Source organism: Thunnus maccoyii, chromosome 23 (assembly GCF_910596095.1).
Source record: "Thunnus maccoyii chromosome 23, fThuMac1.1, whole genome shotgun sequence".
Taxonomy (NCBI): Eukaryota; Metazoa; Chordata; class Actinopteri; order Scombriformes; family Scombridae; genus Thunnus; species Thunnus maccoyii.
The window spans coordinates 6,751,315-6,777,964 of NC_056555.1; the positions used below are offsets into that span (position 1 = coordinate 6,751,315).

At 39.3% G+C, this 26,650-nt stretch overlaps 2 protein-coding genes across 6 annotated transcripts in view; both read right to left on the bottom strand.

Moving 5' to 3' along the window:
• The window catches only part of LOC121890820 (MAP7 domain-containing protein 2), a 30,499-nt gene extending 9,194 nt beyond the window's left edge, over positions 1 to 21,305 (bottom strand). The window contains exons 1-3 of one of the 4 annotated variants that reach the window (XM_042403384.1): positions 20,517 to 21,305; positions 1,006 to 1,156; positions 726 to 793 (exon numbers count right to left, since the gene is read on the bottom strand). In XM_042403384.1, coding sequence (XP_042259318.1) covers positions 726 to 767 — 42 coding nt within the window. In that variant the 5' untranslated portion in view covers positions 768 to 793; positions 1,006 to 1,156; positions 20,517 to 21,305. Of the gene's footprint in view, positions 1 to 725; positions 794 to 1,005; positions 1,970 to 20,516 lie in introns of those variants that run through there. The other 3 variants (XM_042403383.1, XM_042403385.1, XM_042403382.1) reach the window with 3 other exon arrangements.
• Positions 21,306 to 23,717: 2,412 nt separating this feature from the next.
• Positions 23,718 to 26,650, bottom strand: part of ntf3 (neurotrophin 3) — a 39,986-nt gene continuing 37,053 nt past the window's right edge. The window contains exons 1-2 of one of the 2 annotated variants that reach the window (XM_042403381.1): positions 26,074 to 26,159; positions 23,718 to 24,846 (exon numbers count right to left, since the gene is read on the bottom strand). In XM_042403381.1, coding sequence (XP_042259315.1) covers positions 23,965 to 24,846; positions 26,074 to 26,079 — 888 coding nt within the window. In that variant the 5' untranslated portion in view covers positions 26,080 to 26,159 and the 3' untranslated portion in view covers positions 23,718 to 23,964. Of the gene's footprint in view, positions 24,847 to 26,073; positions 26,160 to 26,650 lie in introns of those variants that run through there. The other variant, XM_042403380.1, reaches the window with a different exon arrangement.

Below are 26,650 nucleotides of genomic sequence, written 5' to 3' on the forward strand. Positions count from 1 at the left end.
AGTCCTGAAGCATCAAAGGGATAAAACAATGTTATTTTGAGCTGTTAGAGGGCGCTAGGACCTCAAACAGAACATGGGGGTTAAGCTGGGAGATTGTAGGTGGTGACTGAAGAGGTTAGGGTTAATAACAAAACAGTTGTTTTGTTATGAATTGAGTTCTCATCTCCACTGCATATATCACCCATCTTTATTCTTGCTACGCTAAAGTTAAGTTAAACTATATGAACAGGAGGCCTGCATGGATCCGTTTTCACTTTCAGATGGGAAGACTGCATATTATTGTGTGGAGATACAGACCAGAGACAAATAAAAGTAAAAACTTGTTGGAAGTGATCTGTTTTGGAATGATGACGCCCCAATGCGCATGGCACAAGGGTTGCAATGAATGTTTTGATGAGTATGAAAATTACGTAAATCATATGCTGTGGGGCCCTTAGTCACCAGATCTAAACTGACAGTACAAAATACAGATGTGGAATAAATCAACTGTGGAGATGGAGCTGTTTACTCAATGTTTACTGCTGCTCTTTTAACGGCTCTTCAGGGAGAAACAGTTCAGTTCCACTGAATGACACGTTTGAGGAAGTTTCATCTGCCGTGTTGATCTAGATAAGGAGTACTGGAAATGCTTGGCAGAACTTGCAAAGATCTACTCTGCTTGAGTGGTTTTAATAACTGCAACCCAATCCCTGTTAGTGCCATAGTTGTAGCAGTTCAAAATTTACCTTTGACATGGGAATTCCCTGAAACCGCTTCACATGAGTCATCTTGATGTGTCCTGGGTGCGCTGCTCCTGGCATACAGACATTCAAAGTTTATTTTGAGGTCTCAACAATATTGAGGCATTTATATCACAAGTTACACAAATATTTCAGTGTGGAAATTGGCATTTCTATTTGCTTTGAGACAGTTAACTTCACTGAAAAAAATGCAATCAAATATGAAGTATACTCTAATTACATAAAATTAATCAAAAATGAACACAATTAAAAGTCATTTACTCACGTGTATGCCAACACAATCTATGTCCTCTCAAACCTGTCACACACACTTCGGTTTGTGCTTTGTTCAGATGAATACCTGTGGCTTAAGTGATTGTTTCCTCTCGTTTTAGTTTCTCAAAGTGACTGCAGGTCCTTCCTGCCTCCTCCTGCAGCTGACAGTCCCAACAGAAAGTTTCAGATCGAGGTGCTTATAAAGTGACAGCTCTCAGCCTACATGCTAGATATTTCCACAGTACAGTGACAGAAGTGCCACTGCCTCACTAATAAAGAGCCAAGAGGCCAAAGAGCATGATGGATAGTTCTGAAGCTTTTTTTAATTGAATGAGATCAGTATGAGGCCTCATGTCATTGTATCTCAATGTTTACCAATCGACCACATAGGCACAGTACTGTGTGTGTCAGCTGGCTTACAGTATGAGCTGTGTATTGTATTGTGTGTGTCACCTGCTGCTAACCCTAAAATAATGTTATCGGTTTGAAAAAGTTATAGTTATCGAAAAGAACAAAACCCTAAGGAAAACAGCAAATTTAGCTCTCGTGAGAGTTGGATGAGAAGGCTGATACCACTCTTGTGTTTATGCTATATATGAAGGTACAGCTAGCAGCCAGTTAGCTTAGTTTAGCATGACAGGAAACAGGGGGAAAGCTACTTTGGCTCTGTCCACAATGTAAAAAAATTTGCCTACCAGCACCTCTAAAGCTCACTAATAAACATGTTAGAACTTGTTTAGTTAATACATACAAAAAATGTGAAAAATTTCTGAGGGGACTGTGCCAGACTATTTCTCGCCTGGGGGCAGTGACTTCCTGGACATTACAGTAGAGAGTCACTGCTTCTGCTTTTTACACTTTTCTTGCTTCATACAGTTTTTGTATGAATTAAGATGTAAAATGTGACCTTTAGAGGTACTGCTGCCTTTTTCTTTTTGTTTGTTTTTTGTTTTTTTGAAGAAAGCCAGGCTAGCTGTTCCTCCCCATTTCCAGTCTTTATGCTAAGCTAATGGGTGCTAGCTATAGCTTCATATCTAGTGTAAAGACATGTGATTGGTATTAATTTTCCCATCTAACTCTCAGCAAGAAAGTGAGTAAGCAAATTTCCCAAAATTTGAACATATTACTTTTATTTGGGTATTAAAGCAGGAAAATCTAAAGATATCAAATCTGAATCAGCAGTGACTTTGATATTGGAAGCAAATCCATATTGGTAAAACTTAGGTGTTTTATTCACTCTTTTGATTAATTTTAAAGCATTTATATTAGTTATTTTATTTGCTTGTGTATTTTAAAGTCATGTCCCTGTGCAGAGTTTCATCAGTCCTATTTAGCACCTTAAGGATGCAGCATCCATTTCATTTACAGCCTGTTTTCTGCTGCTGCATTTCCCCTCTGGGATCAATAAAGTTCATCACGTCCTCTTATCTTAATTAATAGCGGCTTCAGCAGGCTGCTAATAATGACCCTGACATCCGCATCAGCTGCTGTAGTGATGAATATGCAGTAGATGTTCACCTGAAGCTGCTTGGTGTCCTCTTCATCACATTCTTCATATATATTATAAATCCATTACAAATTTGTTATCCTGTTTCATGCTGTATTTCTTTAAGTTGTCTTTCTTGTTCTAATCTGTACACACAACATTCATTACACGTCTGTCCATCCTTATATCAAGGGTCTACGGACAGAGGATGTCTAAGAGATTGTACAGATTGTAAAGCCCCCTGAGACAAATTTGTGATTTGTGAGATTGGGCTATACAAATAAAAAATTGACTTGACTACAGTAGATGTTGAAAGTGTTTCCAGTGAACTTTCTCTGTCACAGTTTTGGAACATTTACAAAAAACAGGTCTGGGAGCTGTTACAGCAGTGCTCTATCAGAGTAAACCAAAGCAGAGTAAACCTCCTGATGGTGGTGACAGTTTGTTTACTGTTCAATATCAGATTCTGTGAAGTCTCACAGTGCATTCATGATGACTTCATTAGTTTGTTTCTGTCCATAAACAAGCGTACTGGCAGAATGCTGTGTCAAGATTTATTTGACACAACAGAATTATACATGCACAGACTATCTCACAGTATATTCTATTTTTTGTACATTTTTAAAGGGCAAAAATAACAATTTTGTGCAATAGATTAATTTTGTGCTCTAACATATTTCCACCATAATACAATTGTTTATGATCATTGTTATCTCTGTTATACTTTCATGGATAATACCATGTCATTATGTTACTTAAGGTGCCTAAATAGTATGTTTTGTTATAACATGCTACAATTATGCAGTATATTGTTTTGAAATGAAATAATTTAGCTTCATGTTTCAATTAATGGATGAATTATGCAGCAGTAATTTCCTTCCATACAACAATGGAAATGACAAACAAATGTTATTTCAGACTATTCTATTACTTGCATTGTGTCTACTGTAGTAAAGAACAAAAAGAGAACATTTATGCAAAAATTAAAACAACATTTTGCATTTTGAGAGTTAAAAAAAACAAAATGATTTTTTTAAAAAAAAGGATTAAATTTCATTTTAATTAAATTTTCTCTGAAATGTCTTTCATCAAATGCCTGCACAGCAGTTTTCTCTGGCACTCATACTCCCTGTGGACCACAGAGAAAAACTGTTCATGTTTTTCATAAAACGAAACATAAACAAATTGCTGGCATGTAAATATTGTGTTGTGCAACCTGTTGGGACAAAATCTAAAAATGAAAGCTTGGTCATGGGCCAGAATGGAGCTGGAGAATCAGCTCCAGACCTAAAGCTATAGTAAGATTAACAACCAATATTGTTTAGGGAAAGTGAGAGCAGAATGTGAATGAGAAAACGCAGTATAAAGACTGTGGGTGAATCACAGACAATGTGAGTGTGTGCACAAGATCAAAGAAAAGTACATTTAATATACTGTATTTTTTTTTTTATGAGGTGCGAGATTTTCATCCTGCTACTGCAGAATAATGCATGTAATCTGGTTGCAGCTATGAATAGACTTTTAATGATTTTTAACCCCACTACAAACACCTAATGAGAACTGTTGCAGGCCTGGAAACCATTACAAGTAATGTCCTCTTTAGTGTGTGTGTGTGTGTGTGTGTGTGTGTGTGTGTGTGTGTGTGTGTGTGTGTGTGTGTGTGTGTGTGTTGATGTGTGAGCCCTAAACACACAATGCCTAAATTAAAGCCATGCAGAGACCTTAAAACATTGTCAAAACATTTGGTTAATAAATCAAAGATGATGTTGTAGTACTATTACCATCAAACATGCCAGATGATCTAAATATGACTGAAATCACAAACAGCACGTATGGCGTCCACATGTTCCCAAAAACACAGACAGGAACAAACACACTTACACATGTTGACCTACTATCCCACATCAGTTCACATAACCTCTGTACATTCAGCACCCTCAGAAGGAGCAACAAGCAGTGACCTTCGACCTTTGCTCCCTGAACATCCCGAAGTCCTGACATCACTCATCACCCTGCTCATAACAGGAAACAGCTCTGGCCTTCAAATGCTTCCTTCTGTGAAAAGCATGAGTGAATCATCAGCTGTTATACAGCTCATTAGCGCAGTAATTAATGAGCATTTGTTTATGTTATGTTTAAGTAAAAGACATGTACTGTATGTAAGCTTCAAAATGTTTGCCTTAAATTATGCCACACAACACAGACTATAGTCTCACACTCCATATATGGTTTGTATATTTGATCACTGTCATCACTATCCCCTTGGGCTCATTCACATTACTGTTAACCATTCTTAATAACGCTGCTCTTCACATGGTCTTATTTAGGTACGTGGGACAACATGCAGAGAAAAGTGATATTTATGTTTTGGCTCATAGTAGCACATGACACTGATTTGGACATGTTATCAATATGAAAAACTTGGAAGGCCAATCATGACAATTTAGAGTCATTATTATTCATTGACTAAAAAAAACCCATTGCCTCCTTTTTTGACAAGGCTATTGAAAATTTCACCTGATGATAGCGGTAGAGAAGTCAGCCTGAAGCTAATAAATTTCCTCACCACAGTTTGAAAGGGGAAATCCTTTATTAAAAGCAGACATGAATCCAAGTCAGATCCTCCAATCCCACATCACAGGGCTTACATTTCCAACTGCTGAGTGCTGTTTTTATTTGACGATTTATTCACTATTAATTGCACAGATAGCACAAGACAAGGATGTCGTGTACTAGTGTGGTAAGACAGAGAACCATGTACATGGGGAGCTCTTCTAGGAGAAACCTCAGTCAACTGTGCTGAAATGAATTGAGATAGATACCTGGGTTTAAATATATTTTTAAGTTGTCTTTGCTTCCAATATTTGAGAAGAAGAAAGTGGAACATCATAAACCATAGTCACACGGTCATCAAACTTTTGACAACACCCAGAGCTGTGAAGGCTCATTAAGTGCAGGGGTTGACTCAAGTGACCGAAGTGCAGTGCATCACAGCTCTGGCATGATGCCTGCGTGACATTATATCCTTTTTCATTCCAAAGATCTAATTCGTTGGCTGAATCAGGTGTGAGCGGGTTGGTGTGTGGTGACCTGGAGTGACTCTGTGAAAGCTCTTGTCATAAAGGATTTCTATCACGTTTTGTGTCTTAATGCCTGATCCCTCAGCCAATAGGTCTTACGCCACAAGAGGCTTAACTTCTCCTCAGTACCCATTGACCAGCACAGCTCCAGGCGTCAGGGGGCTCAGCTCCACCCACAGGACACTCATTGTGTGTGTTTGTGTTTGGGTGTGTGAGCCCACGTACAGGTATCGCAAGGATCTGGAACTTCCTTCTTTGCCTTTTTAAAGTGTGTGCATGAATGTGTGTATATGTGTGTGTTCACACGTGCATATCATATTATGTTATCCAAGGCAGGAGTAGTGTTGTTACTGTCGGTGGTTGTTGTGGGCTGTTACACTGTTTGGACAATCCTCTGACCTTAATCTCTCTTAGGGCAAGATTGTGTATGTATACAGTATTTGATTGTTGTATGTATACTGGATGTTTTAAAAAATGTTCTCATCCCAGCAGGTAAACATGGATTGCACCAATTATGCGTGTGTGGGTGTGCATATGTGTGAAGGGTTTTGTGTTTTGTTTTTTTAAATTCAGAGTGTATGATTTGGGCCCCTTATTACTGCACAACCTAAACTGCTCAAACTTTTTCTTTCATCTTTTCCAACTGGGAGGTGGAATACAAGACTAAACACACCTGGACACGTCTAGTTTATCTGTCAGTTAAATTCCTCAGGTTATCTTGATTCAGACGGGCATAGCACGTGTCACAGTTAGGAGGGATACCTCTGGCAACAACAACAACCTCACCACAATTTAAGAAGCCAGAGCTCTGCTGCTGCGTGCTGATGTTGCAATGGAACAACCAATTAGCTTTCACTTTTTATCAATGTAAGTTCTTTGGAAGAGTTGGGTGGCAGGATGACGGCCCGCAGGGCCAGAAGGTGATCTAGATATTTTGGCTTCACTTTGGGGAGCTGTCACCACGATCATATTTATATTTAATACAGTCAGTATTTTCAATTATGAGGTAGAATACAAGACTAAACACACCTGAACACGTGTAGTTTGTCTGTCAGATAAATTCATCAGGTTATGAACTTGATTCAGACAGGCATAGCATATTTGGCACAGTTAGGAGGCATACCTCTGGCAACAACAACAACTCCACCACAATTTAAGCAAATGGAATTTTGTTTGTGGTGATCACAGCATTGATAAATTACATTTTAATAAGACTAAGAGTTGACAGACTGTACTTAGGAACAGCAGTGCTTTGAGCTAAATGCTAGTCACCATGCTAACATGCTCACAATGACAATGCTAACATGCAGATGTTTAGCAGGTGTAATGTTTACCATGTTTACCTTCATAGTTTAACATCGCTTGCTAACATTTGCTCATTAGCACTGAACAAAAAATACAGCTGATGCTGATAGGAATGTCATTAGTTTTGTAGGTATTTGGTCATAAAGTACTGGGCAAATTAAAGTTTTCCAGCCCAGCTTAGTAATAACAAGGTTATAGCGGGATAATATTCTGATAATAAAGAGATAAAAATAAAATATGGTTATTACCAAAGTAGATCTTGCTATTAGCAATTGGTATATCTATAGGAAATATTAGAGAATTGTTTGAAACAGGGTACAAGGACCCAGATAACAATGAGGCAGAACTATTTACTGTAGTAATATCATAGTAAAATTTTGGTAAACATATGGTAATTTAGGGTTATATATAAATATATATAAGGTTATATCAGCATAATATTGTGATTAAAAATTGTAATATGATGACATTAATAGTGTAATAACCTAATAATTATGAGATAGTATATATTCATATTTTTAAATTATTATGGGCCACTATTAGCCTAATACCTTCAAAATCACATGAAAATTATAATTCTGAAATTCCTCTTCCCTTATATTCCAAAGATTCCCTTTTGTTTTCAGATAATATCGTAACAATTCTACTTTTAACGCTGTGATTTGTCACCTGGAAACACTGTTCTGTGTAATAATCATGAATCAGGGCTGGAAAATGCTAAACTACCTGTTTCTATTTAATTTCATGGTAACATTGGATTAAACTAAAGACCAAGAGGCATAATGATGGAAACACTTGTGGTAGTTTCTGTGTAACACCCATGAATCTGTGGTTGAAAATGTATATCTACTCGTTTTTACTTCCACAGTGTCCCAGTGACTTTGAATAATCCACAGACTTCACCATGAACCGTTTTCATTGAAACTACTTTCTTCCAAAGAAATAATCCCTATGAAAATTGTTGGCACTGTTCTGTGGATTATCCAAAAGTTACAGGTACACTGTTTCTGTAAAGCAACCAGTATAATTATTATATTTATGCCTTCCAGAAACTGTTTGAACAAACATGCAGTAAATCCTCCACTGTACATGTATTGTACAGGAAGAATATACATTTCAGTCAAGTTTGTCTGGTAGCCAGCCTCAGTGATTAATGACACTATCACCACATGAACTGCAGTAAAATTAATGATATTTCTCGAGGCGATCCATCTGCTTGAGAGACCGTAGTTGCCATCTTTTGTTACTTAGAAAGATAAACATGAGGTTTTATAACCAAAACTGGGGCACTCAAGCTGTGAGAGAATCAGACAAGGTATTATTTAGAGTGACCGAGTTTGACTCCACTTCAGCAGGGACTAAAATAACATTATGTCAAAGAGTTATGGGAACAGGAGTGCTGTGGAGAAGATATCTGTCTCTCTGTTGAAGCTGAGAGCTCACATTTCCATCTTACACCCTTGTCCTGTGTGAGACATGGGAAACAGACCAGTCATGTAGGACATGACACACTGGAAAAACACCCCAAGGTTTGTCTTTGTCAAATCCTGTTCCTGAGCTGTAAAGATTTTTAAATAACACACACACACACACACACACACACACACACATAGGGGCTGATTCGCAGAGGGTAAAAAAATAAAACAAGCTTAAAAATTGGAGGAAAGCCCCCCTGTAAAAACAATTTACAGTGTGTAATGTAATTTTTCAATGCAATCTGAGAGGTTAGATGACTCAGAGTTCTCGCTTTTAGAGATATAATAAAAACAAGAGTGATAGCCATTGAATTCCCCAAGTACCACAAAGTAGCAGCCATTACGGAAGTCCCCTTGATGTGTTCTGGTCTGTATTTATCCTGCATTAGTGCTGTCAGACAGTCAGCGGTAGAAAGTCCTCTCTTTATTGTTGCACACAGGCTTCTTGTACATTTCTAATTTAGAAGTTACACTTTTAAACGATTACTTTTCACATTTACTGTGGTCAGGAATCATATCACGTTCTTCTGCGTGGATCTTGTCGGCAGCCTCATCCGCTTGGCCTCCTTTAATGCGAAGCATCAGCATCACCAACCACATATTGCTCTGATACGAAAACATGGGAATTGGCTATTATTTTCTCCTATAAAAGAATAGATCGTCTGATGTCCAGACACTTTGCTTTTGAAGTTATTTTCATTATTTTTGAAGAATTTCCAGAGAACTCTATTTGAGTGATTGGAAATGTGTTTAGTTTAAATAGGAACATTTGTCAACTGAATAGTTGCATGCAATAAAAACGTTTCAAAATAACAGCATCATAAAACTCACAATTAAGAGTGATTACACTGAGTTCTAAATAATAAAAAGCAAACATTTTGTAACAGATTTTTGGAAAACATAGTGATATTTTTATTAAAACACATTTCACACAAACAGAAACTGATGCCATTACTGCTGTGAGGGGGGGAATTGTCTGTTGGAGATGGGTCTGGGAGCAGTTTCAGTTCACCAGGAGGAGGACATTGGTGTTTTACTCAATGGGGACAATTTAATGTTTCTGTTGTCCAAAACCTTCTGTTGGGGTTAGACAAGTGGATATAATCAATTATTTTCAGAAGGTATGCCATGAATACACATACCTAATCAGACACGGGTCACTTTACATTTTGAAATATGGATTCACCACTTTTTATCCTGGTCAGGCCCAGCTGTACAAACTGAATCCACCTTGAAGTCCTTGCCAGAGGTAAACAAAAGCATACAGGCTGTATTCAGAAAGGATTTAAAACCATAACATGTCCCTGGACTCTAGGACATATTCACAACACATACAAGGCTTTGGATAGGTGTGAATCACCACCCAGCAACCTACACAAGCAGTCAAGGGTCAGCTTTGTTTAACAAACACACAGACAGTCATCCTTTTCTAAAATAGAAACCTTTCATATTAATTAAATTCTCAGGGAAATCAGAATAGGTCAAGGGAGGTAAAAGAGGGGTGAAGAGGGGAACACGCAAATAGGGACTGCCCATTTGTCCAAAGGCCCATTATTCCAAAACTCCAATAGTTTGTAAATGTCCCATTGTACCCAAAGCCCATTAGTCCGACGGCCCGTCATCCCAAAAACTAACACCCCCAAAGGTCCATGGCTCTGAAAATACTGCTGCTGTGACTGCTGGCCCTGTCCATGGTGCTGAATCAGTTTGGGGGCAGGGGTGGCGGATGGCACTGCCATTATTTATGGTTAGGTGTTCCGATTAGGCAATTGTACCTCTGTTGTCTTTTGGGATAGGGTATTCCCTAAATGCACTAAAAAGTAAGCATTTTGTAAATAGTATCTTGTTTGCATGTCAAAATAAGATAAGATATTAAGGGTAAAAAACTCCAAGGAGCAATGGACCTTCGGTGCAGTGGGTTTTTGTTTTTGGGATGAGCTTTCAGTCCAATGAGAACTTTTTCAAACTATTGGGGTTTCGAAATAATGGGCTGTCGGACCAATGGCATTGCATCCACACAAAGACTCTTTTGATTTGTTTTTTACTTTTGGTACATTCCTCTGATTTCGACAGTCTAAGGAAAACATTTGGCTGGATAAAGCAGTAGACATCCATTCATCACACTGGAGTCAGATCCAGTGGTGTGACTGATCACTGGTTTCTAGGAGCAAAACAGTGTAGGGGTTACTGTTTGGCTATGAGGCGTAATGACATGTTCATTTAAAATTTAGATGGAAAACAAGGGAATATCTAATTTGATTAACTTTGTGAACTAGCTGGCCATTTGCCTGAGATCTAAAATTAGTGCAACTGAAAATGGGAAAAGTATGTCGATTTGCTCGGAGCAACGCAAATTGAGGTGAACATGTGTCTGCAAGAAGAAATTGCTTCAACTTGAGCAACAAATTCACGCTTATCCTGAGGCTGTATGATTCCAAATTATAATGCTGCAAAATTATGAATGTAGAAAGACAAAAGAAAGAAGTTCTGAGATCAGCAGAGTCTCAACTGTCACAGATACACACTCAACTCACACTCAGCTATCTAATGGTTAGTACACTGGTTGTTTGGGCCAGATAAACATAGACTGCAAAAACATTTGCATTCAGTCTGAACGCACTCCTGGACTGTATGCACTCTGAAAAGTCCTATGCAGAGCAGTTCTTTTCACTCCCAATGGTCTCTCTCTCACACTCACACAAACACACACACTCTCCTATGTGTACATACATACACACAGTGGGTGGTCAATGCTGCATTTAACTCCAGATGTTAACACTGCAGGCCAGCTCAGAGACTGCCTCACATCTCAGGAAATTTCACCTGTCAATCATCTCTGCGAAAATCACCTCCTCATTTCCTCCATTTCCTCTTTTCTTATCCCCAGATGTTTTTGTGTGCACCAATATGGGCTCACCCTGTGCTGTGTACACAGGCCTCCCATTGTCACTCAATGAAACATCTCCATGTGGGGCAGCTACTCTCAACCGCTGCCAATGTCAATACTGAATGTACTGTAGCTTAAAAATCTTTTAAGACTTTGAGTGTTTTTTTCCCACTTGTGATCAAGTGTTTGGCAACGCCTCTGTTTTTCTTTTGCCTTCCAATGTCGAGTACCTCTGCCAACACTGTGCAGAGGTACACAACACTCACACTCTGTGTGATGCGCTGATACAGAGGAAAACACATTCAATTACTGTACACACTTTGGCTTCAGATACATGGATCAAGTTTTGTTTGATGCTATAAATGCTGATGTGGTAGCTCCGGTTTTCTTATGCTGGGACAGATATTAATCATTGACTAGTTTTAGCTTAAATGGGTCAAAACTGTGTTTTTCTAAATACGGTACAGAGAAAATCAGTGACTGGAATGCAGAATTCCTGCAGTAAGTCGCTGTAAATCGTGCCCTATATAACTTTGTAAATTGCAAATCTAATTTGCAAATTTAATTGTATCCCTGGTCTGAAATACGTTCATGTCTGCAGCCTTGAAATGATCTTAAACCAAATTGAATAAACTTGTTTCTTTTTTTACAGCATAATGGGTGATCATTGCTCTATCATTAAGCATTTGACAAACAGCTCTCCATACATAGATTTAAAATTCATTACCGTACATGCCTTTTTTTTGGCAAGATACTGTGAGATGGCCTCTGTGAGGACCATATTAGGACTTGTATCTTGAAATGCTGGGAGTCTAAAAACATGGCATTAAAAGGATCCTTCAAAGCCGTTTTGTGGAATGTCATGAAGCACTTGCTCTGGGTATGACCTGGCCCTCTAAAGCACTGTTTAATCCTCTGGAAGTCTGAACTTTTGGCATGAGAGCTGGAGGAGATATATGTTTGACAGGGTTCCCATATGCCATGAAAATCCCTAAATGATGTAGGTTGAAAAAATTAAGACATTACAAGAGTTTTGAAAATTAATGACCTCTTTTAATATTTTTAGCCCCAAATTCATAAATTTGTCTAAGATGTCATGTTTTAAACATGGCTGGATTAAACGGTAATGCGGCCCTGGGGAAAAGTTAGCTTTGGGCTATTGGCTCTGTGTTTTTGGTAATTTCATTAAGCACAAATTTATTTAGCAATATAAAGTATATGCTAGGGATGCACGACATTGGATTTTTTGCCGATATCCGATATGCCAATATTTCGAACTCATTGTGGCCGATTGCTGATGCCAATACCGATATATGCTCTTTTATTCCAGCTGGCTGAGGAAAATATTATGCATGCAAGCATAGATTGTACTAAGTATGGTCAAGAAAGACAATATATGAAGGAAGAACTTAGAAAGACTGGAGTTCAGGAGCTTGACATTAAAACTTTAATGAACTTGCCAAGCGGGTGGAGCAGTAGAGTTTTCTTTGAGTTTATTAGACAGACAGGATTAATGTGTAGGATTTAATCTCTGGTCCACACTCCGCTGGTTGCCAACTGCCATTTTAAATCAAAAAGAAGTTTTTTCCAAACAGGGTGTTTCCTATCTGTGCAGCCGAGCATAGCAGCTCCTCGACGGACTGTTTCACCCTGACGGTCCCGGTGCTTCCTCCGCAGGCTCCACTTCACTCAGCTGCCTGTCAGACTAGCTGCTTCTTCCCACTTTAACCTGGATAACAAACCGGGGCTCGGTGCTCCAGTTGGATCCACGTGGAGAGCCAGGGCTAACGTTAGCTCAATACACAATGACTGTAGTTACGCACATAAAACGGAGCAAATACTTCCATGGGCAGCTCAAAACCATTTTGTCTTATATGCTCCAAGACCACGGTAATTGTGAAGCACCACTACAGACAAAGCAGAAATCTTTTGAGCAAACATACTCACTCAAATTCAAACTGAAGGCACAGAAAATAAGAGCCCAATATGATCAATCCACTTTATTGTAGGATGCACATTATTTTATTTTTAAATGCAGCCCTTATTTTACTTGAAATGGGAAAAGACCATTTATTTACTATTGGAGTACTTATTATCTATAACATCTGTATCTAATAGAATGTTAGTTTCTTTCATGTTGTTGGTGTATAGGCCTATAATCATTCACACCTCACATCAACTGTATCTATTAAATTTTGTATGAATGTGTGGAAGTAGCAGCCGGAGGCCAAGCAATCGGCCCATTCCGAACAGGCAGGTTTTGAATAGGCACTGCACTAGTTTATTACTAATATCACAATTACAATTACTAATCACTACAACTACAACATATTATAAACAATACACATGAGAGAAAGGGGAAACTGGTACACAAGGCTATGACTAGTGAATGATTTAAAATGAATGATGCAGAGTTATAGGAGCTGGTACAACAGCTTAGTTCCGAATTGCCAATTGATGTTGCAAATTATGAAAGCCCAAGGGTTTAAGCAAGTCAGTGGAGGTATGTAAAGATACTTGCTTGCTCGCTGGGGTGGATTCTTGCAGAGAGTGGAGTTAGATGTGCTGGGGTGAGAAGCTGGGTTCTGGATCTCAAAATGATGAATATGTCACTTGAAGAGAGAACCTGGTTTAGCCCACCTAGTTTTGATTGTTAATTCATGACTCTAGATTTTGAGGCTTCACCTCCTATTGTTCCGAATCATATCTTCAGACTAGCAAAAAGCAAACTTCCAACCAGCATGGCAAAAATGCAGGAAGACAAAAAAAAGCAAGACAAAGACAAAAAGCAAGAAGCCTGGTTTCTCAGATAAGAGATTATTTTAAAGTTTCGGTCTGCCCGCCCAGAAGATGCATACTGGCCAATCACAAGGATTGCAGAGTTCTGTGGTGGGGGGGGGGGGGGGGGGGGGGGGGTGTCAGTCCCCTCCCCTTTTAATCAAAATTGTTAGTCTTATAACAATTGCCTGATTTCTATTTTTGCATTTTTGATAATAGCTTTATCATTTTGACAGTGAAACAAGCAGGGTGGTACTAAATATGACATTAGTTTTATCAAAGATAATGGAATTATGTTAGTGGTACAGTTCCTAGCTTAAAGGCAGTCAATAAAAGTCTAACTAAACATATTGTTACATACACACACATACATTATATTAATTGTCCTTAGACAAAATGTTCATGGGTTGTCAGTCCTTTGTTCTCTTTGATCTGACTGCAAATGGAATTAGAGTGCACAGTAGGATTAAACTTGGTGCCAGCTAGTCTCTGTAGGTGACTGGCTCTTAGGCCCTGTTTACACCTGGTATTAACATCCGTCTCGGGTGTTCAGATCACAAGTGGACAGCTCTAAATACAGGTGTAAACGCACCAAAGACGCATTGAGGATGGATAACAGGATAAACAAATTAATTTGTTTTTCATGTGAATCAAAAAATGTTTTTCCCGTTCCCCTAATCAGTTTCCTTCTTCAAATCAACAATTAGAATAGTAATTAAACCAAAACCAGAAACTAACTTGTTTTTCACTTGTCTGTCTAAAAAAAATATTTCAGAGGCTAAACGTTGCTGGATAGTGTCTTCCTTCCTGTCAAGTTGATAATGACAGTTTTTAGTTTTGCTGCGCTGCTCAACATGATGAGCTCAGGATTTATCAGGAGGGCGACTGCTTTACTCCAAACAGTATGAACCTGGACTGTGTGTTTGTAACAGTGACGTAGTGGATGTGTAGAAGAAAACAGAACATTATTAACATTAGATCCTGACTGATCCTGTCGGCGTGTCAGAGATTTAAATAATCAATGAAGTTATGCTGCTGTGTCTTGTGCATAAATGCGCACAGCTTCTCCCAATGGAGAGACACAGCTGCAGGGAGATCACTGCATATAACTCTCTCTCTCTCTCTCTCGGCAACCTGGTTCTCTCGCCGGTTAATAACAAACGAATTTGGTCTTTGCAAACGGAAATGATGTTCGTGTTTATTTGCATATAGAGCGGGGAAGTGACATCCGATCACAAGTGGTCACTCAAGACGCATGTGGAGCCGCAGGTTAATGCCAGGTGTAAACAGACATACTTAAAGCTGTCCACTTGTGATCGGATCACCCAAGACAGATGTTAATACCAAGTATAATCAGGACCTTAGAGTCTTGAAAGGGCAAAGGTGGTTTGGGTCAGTGGTCTGGTTTAGTGGCCATGTAGGGCAAAAGGGATCTTCTTATCTGATTGTTGCTGTTTGCAGGATGCTGTAAATCTCACTGATGTCTTGTTAGCCAACATTCCTGTGGGGTTGAAGAAAGAGCTGGTCCAGTTGTTGGTACCATCAGTATTTGAAGCAATGAGGGAACATTTTCTACATAATGCAAGGAGACATTAACCAGTAGCCTCTTGTTCTCCTCTGAGACTCCCCAAATACACAAGCTTTTCTTTCATTCAGTCATTTATCCTTTGACAGTTTCGTAGCTTAAAAGATACTATCAGCCCCATACCGTTTAAAACTAGATTGCACTGAGCAGAGCCCAAACCTCCTCCATCACTGAACAGTTCTCACATGGCCTCCTTCATGTTTGTTTGTTGTTTCTCTTTCATTTTCTGATAAAATAAGTCAACATTCACACTTGAGTTGCAACAATCACACCAGCACTTAATGCAGCTTAATAATGACTGCCAAGAAGAAAAACATGTTTTACTGTTGGTTGGAAATCGACACATCTAATCACCTGATCTTCAGGCCAAAGGCTATCTATCCACCAGATTCCAGCCAAATCACTTCATACATTTTTGAGATATCATGAGAAGTAACACATAAATTTGGGTGAAAACAAAACCTCCTTTGAACTTTTTTGGCCTTGTGTCAGCTTCTATCACTATTATTTAGACTGAAAGGGTGAGCTCCAGTCAGAAATACAGTTACAAGAATGAGCTTGATTGACAGTTGCCAAATCTCATTGACTCCTCTTATCCTTGTTGTCATCCTGCCATCTGTAAACACTTGTGACCTGTGACCTTCAGGCTGTCAGCAGGCTTTAGTAATGTATGAAAACCCTCAAATAGCTTTCAGTGCCTTAGTTCAAGATCTCATGAACTACTCAGCACGAACATCACACACCCCCCACCCCCGCCCCACATCACCACCACACACACACAGGTGTAAATACAGGATTGAGAGGAAAAGCAGGCAACAAGGCAGTGTTGTCCATCGCTGAAAGAATCCTATTTCCCAAAATAATCCACTGCCTTGTCTTGCTAGTCAAGCATGCAACAGGGATATAAGTTAAGACCCAGGCTAAGCAGTTATGCTACCTGTAAGCGTAGTTTCAACAGGTTGAAAGAAAGTACAAAAGCATTTATTGTACTAGAACTTTTCTTTTTGAGGTCTGGTAACATTGTTAGCAGAGCAAAGAAGGGATGCCACAAAATCTGAGAATATGTTAAGAGTATTGTGACAATCAACAATTCTTGAAACCATTAAGAGACCAAAGCTGGTCCAAGATGTTTATTTGAGTTTTTATCCCTACATGCAATTGATGTTCATATTATAACAGAAGGTTTTAGGAGTGGTTCTCACTGGTTTCAAGGGATATACCTCCCACAATGCCTCTCCTTGTAATTATCATCCTGGCTGCTCTTACATTCACCTTTGCCATGTTCCCCTACTAATACTGTCTGGAGCTGTACGTTGGTATGACATCACAGATTAGACAAGTTGGCGAGGTCTGCACTTTTAGCTCTGGCTGTAAGAGGAGGAGCAAAAGAGCCATTGGAAACAGCACAGAAGAAAAGCATCTTTGTTTGTAATTACTAACAGGAAAATTTAATGGAAACCTCATTGTGCCGAATGTTTGGAGGCTCAAGCAATCAACAAACTGATATTTACCTAATAATAATAATCCTTTTTGTAATGTTTTTAAAGACAGATTCTTTGGGCAGCAAACCTCAGAAAGTATTTATGGATGTGATATGGATCATTTAAACTTATGTGCAATGACAGAAGTAAATAAAGTTTAGATGAACTGAATTTTACAGATGTTTATTGCTGCTCACTCCCACTTTCTGTGCGCCAATCTGCCTGAGGCTTAGGGTGAATCGTGAGAAGCAGTCTTTCATTCACAGAAAATTGCACTTTACAATCAAGTGAGAATATGAGCACACATTCAGTCAGCACATTGAAGGCGTTGCTGATCTGCTTTCCTCTGCAGCCTGACAAGTGGTAAGCTCCTCTTAGAATAGGAGATTACAGCCTCAAATCCCAGCTCTGCATGTATGTACATCTCCTTAAGTCAGCTTTACCCCTCTGTAAAACCCCTGGGTCATTAGAGACAGCACATTTTGCTGCTCCCTCCTACAGCTTCCCTCACCTGCTTCATATTAATAACAGATCAAAAACTGCTGGAGGTGCTGCTTCAAGAGGGGTGCGTGTCTGATCACACCTCCTGGTGGGAGGACACAATGTGTAGAAGTTATCTCTTGCCTAGGGACGATGGGGTTACTGGGAGACAGAGGGGTCGTGGATAATCATGGGAGGTCTAATTGATGTCGTCACATTTTGTGACAAGCTTTGGTGAGAAATAATCAGTAGTGGATGACCTCATGACTTGATCTGGATTGCTTGCAGTGCGCCATGACTTGGCTGACATCACTATCATTTCCATCAAAGTCGACTGGCAACAAAGTACGCTAAGGTTAAAACTTAACTTGTCTTTAAAATTTTCTGTAAGAATAGAACAGTCTCATCAGCATAAATCATAAACTGAGGCTGCAAGGTTGAAAAGAAACCCTGTAGATCTGTCCTACACCTGACTTGGGTTGTCATATTAGAAATGTATAAAATATTTTGCTTCTGCTTTTTGAAGTAAATGTTTCCCAAGAACATATTTAGTCCCAGAGTCAGTCAGTGTACATATCCACCTTTTGAGTTCTTAGTCATTAGCATAAACAAGTACAGCCAGTGTAGTCTAATTTTTTTCTGCATCCTTAAGACTTCTTTAACTGTGGAACTCCCAAACTCTTTTTGCATCTTGCCTTAATACCCAGAGAAGTGGCATTTATCTGGGTGTTGAGAGAAATTTCGTACTCACTCCATTTAAGAAGTTACAAGAAATGTTTAAGTAAAGAGTTCAGACATTCTCAAGTTTTGAGCCAATGCTCTAGTTTGCCAACCATGTAGGGATCAATCTTAACACAAGACAAGTATGTCGATATTGAACTTGGATTACATTCATTGAAGTTTTTTTACATCCATTGCAGATGTTTTAAAAATTATTTCTTTAATATCTGCAGATGGCAATGCGATATAGTTATGGGGAAATATGGTCATAGCTTATAAAAACTGTTGTTAAGGTATGGTTAGGGTGAGGCAACTAAGACACTTGGTTATGGTTAGGGATCGATTGTGGTTATGGTTAATAAAAACTAACGAAGGCATTGGATGTAAATCATGAGGTGTAAAATCATCTAATATGAATGTATGTCTTAGGGATACTCGGATAATAAGAACTGGCGCTCTGCAGTACAGAATAACCAACAGAATAAGTGCATGCAAGAGATCTTCCACAATGCTACTGAATGAAGAAAACATACACACTTGATCCTGTGTAGCAAGCTTCTCATCGCTCATAACCCGATGCAACCAAAAGAAGACAGTCACACTCTTATTCAGTGCTCCCAGCATGTTTTAATCTGGTAAATATAGATAACCAGTGCTTCAGAATGACTGAAATCAGTGCTTGAGTTTGGTTCACCTCCAACTGTAGAAAACATGCCTGTTTGCTTTGAGTTCACAAAGTTCAGTGTCATAATACCAAAGGCCCAGACCAGACATTTAAAGAACCTAATAAAAGTTGCATGAGAGCTTTATATAGACTGTCCAGTATCTGAACATGACAGCTTAGACACTTACAGTCTGAGAGATGCAACTGTCCTCCAAAATACAGATGCTGGTCTGGATGAGTAGGTAATCTGAGGTTTGAGACCAAATCCTGGACCATCTACAGTATGTGCCTTAAAGCAAGGCACTTAAAGGGAAAATCCACCTTCATATGTCCACTGAGGGCTTCCTTTGTGCTGGATACCACACTTTCAAAATCTGTCAATACATTTCCCAAATTATTCACTGTTATCTGCTCTGTCATTCATTCATTTAACATTGGCATTACTACTAAACTGCTGAAAGGAATCGCTCAACATTTTGGGAAATATGCTTATTTGCTTTCTTGCTGACAGTTAGATGAGAAGATTGATACCACTCTGTACGGTAAATATGAAGCACAAAGACTGGAAACAAGGGGAACAGCTAGCCTAGCTCTGTCAATTGGTAACAACTGCCTACCAACACCTCTAAAGCATACTAATTAACATGTTATATTTAACTTGTACAAAAAGCGCGTTGTAAAATCATGTAAAATAGACACCTTGCAGTTTTACGTGGGGGTTGTGCTGGACTATTTCTTGGACGGAATTAGTAATTTCCTGGAGTCTTGTCATCACCGCAAGGTACTGTAAACAACGGAGGCCCCAAAACATTGTCTTACACATAACCCCCACTAAAACCACAATGTGTCATATGGATAGTGGTCTGTAATTTGGTCAAGCTGTGATGGATAACAGAATGGTTAGCAATAATGCTAGCTCATTGTCAGAAAACATAAAATGGTATAAAAGGGTTGTGTTCATATGTCGATGTTGTTTGATTTGGAGGGTGATGGTGAGTAGCGTGATTGTGGGAATCATTATGATGTGTTTTTCTGGTCAAGAGAGTTCCCTCTTCCTCAACAAGTCTTGTTGTTTTACTACCTGATCTATTTTCTGCTACTGTGGGTGTTTAAGTTATTAACTCTGCCTTGAGTGTGACAAATTTTTCCAAATACCATTGCTGACCATTGATGCCCAATCGCAGCTTTAGCAATAAGCTCTTACTCTTTGATAATGTTTGTTTGACACCAGAATCTGACGTTGGAGTTTTAGGTCACTGAAACTGAAATTTTCTGCTGTCAAACTTCACAGGAGTTCCTGGAAACATCTGGACATGATGGCACATTTGGGCAATGATCCAGAAGAAGAATGATTCACAACAAGAAAGTGGACACCATATCTTGAGTGAACAGAAAAGGTACATCACTTGTAGCCATTTCTTTTTAAATGTGTTTAAAGGTGGATTTTTCCTTTAAAACCCAAATATTCATTGACAAAGATCAAATGCATGCCAAACCAATCCTCCCTTGATGATGGTTTGAAAAATACAAACCATTATCAACAAAACATGTGTGCAGTATCTTCAAATGCAGTACAGTACCTTCTTCAATCTGACAGTAGTTCTCTGACCTTTCCAGGCACCCTGGGAATGCTTCAATCCATAAACATTATATATCCATTTTTGAAAAACTTTATTCCTGAAAATCACCCCATTTTGTAACAACACAGTGGAATCTGTTCTTAAAAGTGTTAATTATTGCTTTGACTGATACTCAAGATGACTCATACCTCATGGTAACCCAGAACATGTGTTGCTGTGACACTAGCATTCATCCGTTATGTATCACTCTTAAACTGGAAGCTTCTTCATGGTGTCCTCTGACTTACTTTTACTCTTAACACACACATCTCTGCTTGAATGTAACCTCCGAGGAATTTGACGTATTCATATCTTTCAATCAGGTTGCCTCTGGTCTGTCTCTGTCTCATTGTGCATGGGATTTGCTTAATTTGATTTTTCTGTTTCTGTTGTGTTTCTGCCCTGTGATGTGTCTCTCTACATTTATGTCATCCTGTAGCTGATCTCCTGCTCTCCATCCTCACTAATGCAATCTCCAAAGGTTGAATTATTTTCACCACAGATATAAGGCCTTTTTAAGACAGCTGCAGGTTGTTGGCATGAAATCAAATTTATTTCTACATTTCAAAACACTATTTTTTAGGATGTGTTTTATATTTTGCATGTGTTATTTTTTTCCATGTTTTAGACTTGCTTGGGACTTATTTATGTGTATTACTCTAGCAGTTAAGCAATAAAAAACACTAGTTTACTCTTGAATTTAACCTTAAGTTCAAGCTCATCTGAACCTGCCTTTCTGGGTTTTCCAAACTCTAAATACTGTAACAAATATCAGATGATAAGAGAAGAGTGCCACGGTGATAATCATCACAGAAGTTCGACTTTGAATTCATCTTGCATTAGCACTGCACACAGTGGGAGTCATTGTAAAAGTCCCTCTTGATACTTCCTGTGTCGTTCTGCATTAGTCCTGCAAATAATTGATTTTTGCCATCTATTTAGAACAACATTTTCTGAGTGAGCCATTTTTTAATACGGTTAAACGATGTGAGCCAGCTGAGAGTCTGAGCCTATGTATCTCCACTACACACACACATACACACAAACACCTGCACACAATTCTGTCACTTTTTTATGTTTTACTCTTCTAAGCCTTCTTCTTTCAACCACTGACCTCGTTTGATAAATATTTAGTTCCATCTGAGACCTTTGCTGTCTCTCTGTGCTGTAACTGGGGAGATAACTGAAGTGTAAAACATCTGATCAGATAGCAGAATAAATGACTATTGATTAGACCCCTGATTAATCACCACTGTTACATGTATACTCTCTCTCTGTGGCTGAACTGTGGACTCCCTGGACTTTCCTGAACACAAAACTGGGAAACACCACGGTACAAAATTGTAGGGAACCCTAGAACTTACTCAATATGCCTGGATACATTTTAAAGATAGGGCTGGCATCAATTAGTTGATTTATTCATTTATTTATACGGTTGTTATTGTCAAAAAATCCCATGAAAATACCAAAACCAACCAATGCTTTAGTCCTTCTCAGTACTTTCCAACTTCCCCAGCCTGTTTGTCACTCTCAACTCTGAGGCCCATACATTTGGTCCTACTGAGGACATAAATCTTTAAAACTGGGCCACAGATATTTATTTTCATTTTTTAAATAAGGATAAATAATTTCCTAAAACAGCTGGGCACTGTATTTATTTTGCAAATATTACTCAAACAGGAGGAAATAGTACATTTGTTAGGGACTAGTTTCAGCAGTGGAATAATATACATTTCCAGCAGCAGAACGGCACATGTGGGATTGACTCAAAATAAACTACAGCGCCCATGTTCATGGTAATGAATGTCACCCAGTACAACGATGTGACTCACTGATGTGTTTTTTTTATAGTAATATAGTAGAAAGGAATAAGAAAGGCTTTGGATACACACACACAATACTTGTTAGCAGGATCCACTCATTGTTGGTTTTGGTCTTTTCATGGGAATTGTTGAGCATAAGTAAAATATAGAATATTACCAGACTTATGCTTTAATTCAAATCATTAAATGGATTTTACTGTTTATATAGGAGTAACTTTGTAAAGAGTTGTATGTTGGTTGTGAAAAAAAAAAACATGGCCACATGGCCAGGAACAAAGCTTTTCGTCCAGGTGGCTTTTTGAGGACCCAAGATTTACACATAAATTCAGCAACAAGGTAGAGTCTGTGTGCCACCAATGCACAGTTAACAGCAGCTGGTCAAAATATACAACAAGCTGCATTAGAAGGTGTTGTGTATGAACACTCATTTTCATGTTGAGTCAGATTTTCTTTGAATGGGACAGTTATTTATTTTGTTTGCAAAACCAAATATATTTTTGACTGTATTATTTCATAAGAACCTAAGTAACTTAATCTTTGACAACAGTTTATTATTACTCAGATTTTGAAATGTATTGGTTAATGAAATGTTTCCAACTATAAGAACTTTTCATTTTTTTTATTAAAAGGAAGAAACAAAAATAGCTCATGATACCAGTTGAGAGTAAAACCCGTGATGAACAGGAACAGTGTGAACAGTTTTTTTCCCCAACACTTCCTTCACAGATTCCACATTTCTGTTTTCATTTTGTCAAAAGTGTCAGAGGAATGAATGGACTTCTGGTGTATTACAACATGACAGTACAGTGGGGTCAAGTGTGAATGCAGTGTAAATGTATATGTTTGGTCAAATCTCAAATCTGTGTTTTGGTCATAGGATGCCTTGTACTTTCTGATATAGTCATCTGTCTCATTAATGCTAAGAATGGCCCCATATTGGTCCACAGGACAGGGCAGGTCCCTGCAGCTCTGTGACTTTTTAGGTTCACCCCCGAAACATTTGCGGCAACTCCTGTCGGTGAGTTACCATGTCCCATCTCTCCTCTGCAGCCACACTGGTCAAGGCACATGTAAAGTCTTACTGTGAAGCACCTTTGCAGCCCAGCTCTGTATTATAGTCTCAAAATGAGTTCATAGCTTGTTTCATTCCTTTTTTATAGACATTTTTTTTCCTTTTGAAGAAGACTTCTTTCAATAAATAACACAAATATATTCATACGTCATATATAGATAGATAAACATGTATAAACTACATGCATTTCATATAACTTAAATAATTTATATGTACAGTTCCCCCTCACACACTCCCTCCCTCCCTCCCTCCCTCCCCGCCCTGACTCAGATGAGTTCATCCAAAACAGCGATGCTGCACCGGCTTGTGGATTCGCAGCACAACAATGTGAAATATCATTTAAATGGACCCAAGTTTTCTTCAGTAGAAGTATCATTTTATAGCACAATATTGCTCCTCACCACCATGACACATAATCCTGTGGAACCACTGTGAACGGGACATAAAATCCCATACAGGAAGTAGAATTCCAATCAGGTAGTAGAAGTCCCCAACAGGGCTTGTATTATTGTGTTTACGTCCTATGACGTTTCCTAGACAATGCACAGACGCAGGAAGTGTCTATGCGTATCCACCTCCAGCCCACTGAATTGCGAACCTGTGTCAGCGCTCGAACGTACGTCTGCGTCGTCTTACACTGCGAGTTCCAGTTCTTGTCATCAATGCCCCTGCAGCCACCCTTGAAGGGCCTGGGGGACCGACAGCGTGTCTCATAAAAGTACTGTTTGATGTCCTGTGTGGCACTGGTTTTAATTTTGGCCAGAACAGTGACAGAGTCCCCTCTGGTGTCCACCGCCTGGGTTTTCTCCGTCACCCACTGGCTCTCGCTGTCACACACAGAATATTCCCCACGATAGCTCTTGTGCTCAGCATAGCGCTTCTTCCTTGTCTTGTTTCCCGCCGCACCACCATCTGGTCCGCCACTCACGAAATCGTCCGCGAGGTACAGAGGTGGCGGCTGCAGTGGTGGCCGGTCACTCAGCAGCACTCGAGGTGAATTATACCGCTTGTGCTGCCTGAGTAGGTCTGAGTTCAACAGCATCACCTGCTGGTCAACCACACCGTCACTGCTTTCACCACTGCGACTCCCTGGCCCCCACTGCTCCACATCGCCCTGCTCCTCTAAAGGAAAGTTTGCACTAAGGAGAGGAGGCAGTGTGTCCTGGAGCTCAGTGTCCCTGCTTTTCCCCTGTTGGCTCTGGTTCCCCCTGATCTTTCCCCTCGTGAGGTCAGCCTGAAGCAGCTGGATGATAAGAGAGTTTAAGGGGTCTGGACTTGGCTGCTGCTGCTGTTGCCCCTGGTGACTGCTGTCCATGTTGGTTGCCTGGATACCATAGAGGTACACGAGGACCATCACATACAGCAGGATGGACATCACTAGATTCACCTGTAAGATCTGAAAAGACAGAAAGAGAGAAACTTTGAAGGGTTTTGTTACCTTCTGGTAAAACTCATTTTCTTTCTTTATTGACAATTAACACAAACACGAGTTCTCGTAGAGCCTCAACTGACTAAAGTTGTCAAAGTCTTTGTGGCTTTGAGGGAACCTGTGGCTTGAACTCTGTTACTAGAAAGGAGATAACAGCAGCAATGTGTGTGTGTCTTGGTATGAATACACGTTATGGGAACTAAATAGCTGCTTTATGTACAACATGTGGCTGTAAGTCACCCATAATTCTGTTTAGAGTAATACATGCTTGGCACAAGCATTTAAAATGTGCAGAATGTTGCCTTAAGGTGTCTCCGGTTAATTATTCAGTCTACACATAACCCACTGAACTTCAAAATTACATTTGCTAGTAATTTCACAGTAATTATATAGCAATGTGAAGATGTAGTTTGTTTGGTAAAGAGGAAGTTTTGTTTACAACGCCAGTTTGATCCCCACACCAGCAGGATGATTCTGAGAGATAATGCCCTGCTTCATATTGAACTGTAGAGACACCCTGAAAGTTCACATTGTTCCACTTTACAGTTTTTTTTATATTTAATGATAGTTAAGGTTTTCAATTAGACAGAGAGCTTGTCTACATGAAACTACTGGAATCGGCATTTTAGCCATTTGGGCCATTCAGTCACACCACCACTGCTGCTGTGCTGCTGTTTTTGTGTTTTCGCATGCAGCTGAAGCAGGAGCCAAAAAACCAACTAACCAAGTCAGGCTCTGCCTGAAGCACAGCATCGTTTTTTTTTTTTACTACAGTATGACATCTTTTGGCTTCTGTTCTGTTCTGTTCTGAGCTCAAGTGCCAAGTATGGTGACCTTTGCTCTTAAGTTTTCTCAGGCACACCCGCTTATCTGCTCAAACCTTTCTGGCTATCATTTTGTTTTGCTGTTTGAGCTTTTAGGGAAAATCCCTCCAAGACAAGTTTCAAAACCCAGCAGGGATCAGTAGCAGATCTTCAGTTCCCACACTTTGGTGTAACATCATGTCAGAGCATTTTCCTAGAGCTGCTGTTTTCGTTGCCACATGCTTCTTCCCAGTCAGCACGGGTTAGGATGTGCTGGCACTGTGAGCCTCAGGGAAGTGTTATTGCCACTTCCTGCTTCTCAGAAAAGCTGTTTTGTTCTATCTTTTTTTTTTTCAAATTGAATTTCCTTAAGGAGTGTTGACTGACTAACCCTCATTCATAAAGTTCCAGATATGAGCATCCTCCAACTGCAGCCACTGTCTCCTACTGTTAACAACTGAACAGATGATGGGAAACTTGTTGAGAAGAGAGTTTTTTTCATTCATTCCCCCTGATCAGCCTTTCAGTCAGCCTGGAGATTTCTTCCACCTTTTAAACAGGCAGAGATGATGAAATAGAAGGGAAAGGACATTAAACAAGTTTCTCATGCCTTATAAGAAACATGTATTTACTTTGGTGGTTGTGGTTTATGTGAACCATTTGATACCCTTGTCATCTTGAACTGAAGTGCACTTGCCCACATGACCCAAACTTTGTCCCCGGCAACATAGAATAACAACTTGTACATAACTTGTTTTTCTCAATGTCTCTGCTGCACTTTTATTAGCAAAGATGCTTCATCCCCTCTGAGAAAAGTTTGGAATCCTCCTCAGCTGTCAGTTGCTCAAAGACAGAATTATTTGGTTTCAACAGTGAAAACACAACGGTGTAACTTTTCTTTTGATTTTTTTCAGCTATTTTACACTCCTCAAATTGACCTGTAAAAGAGTCAAAACGACTAGGTGCTT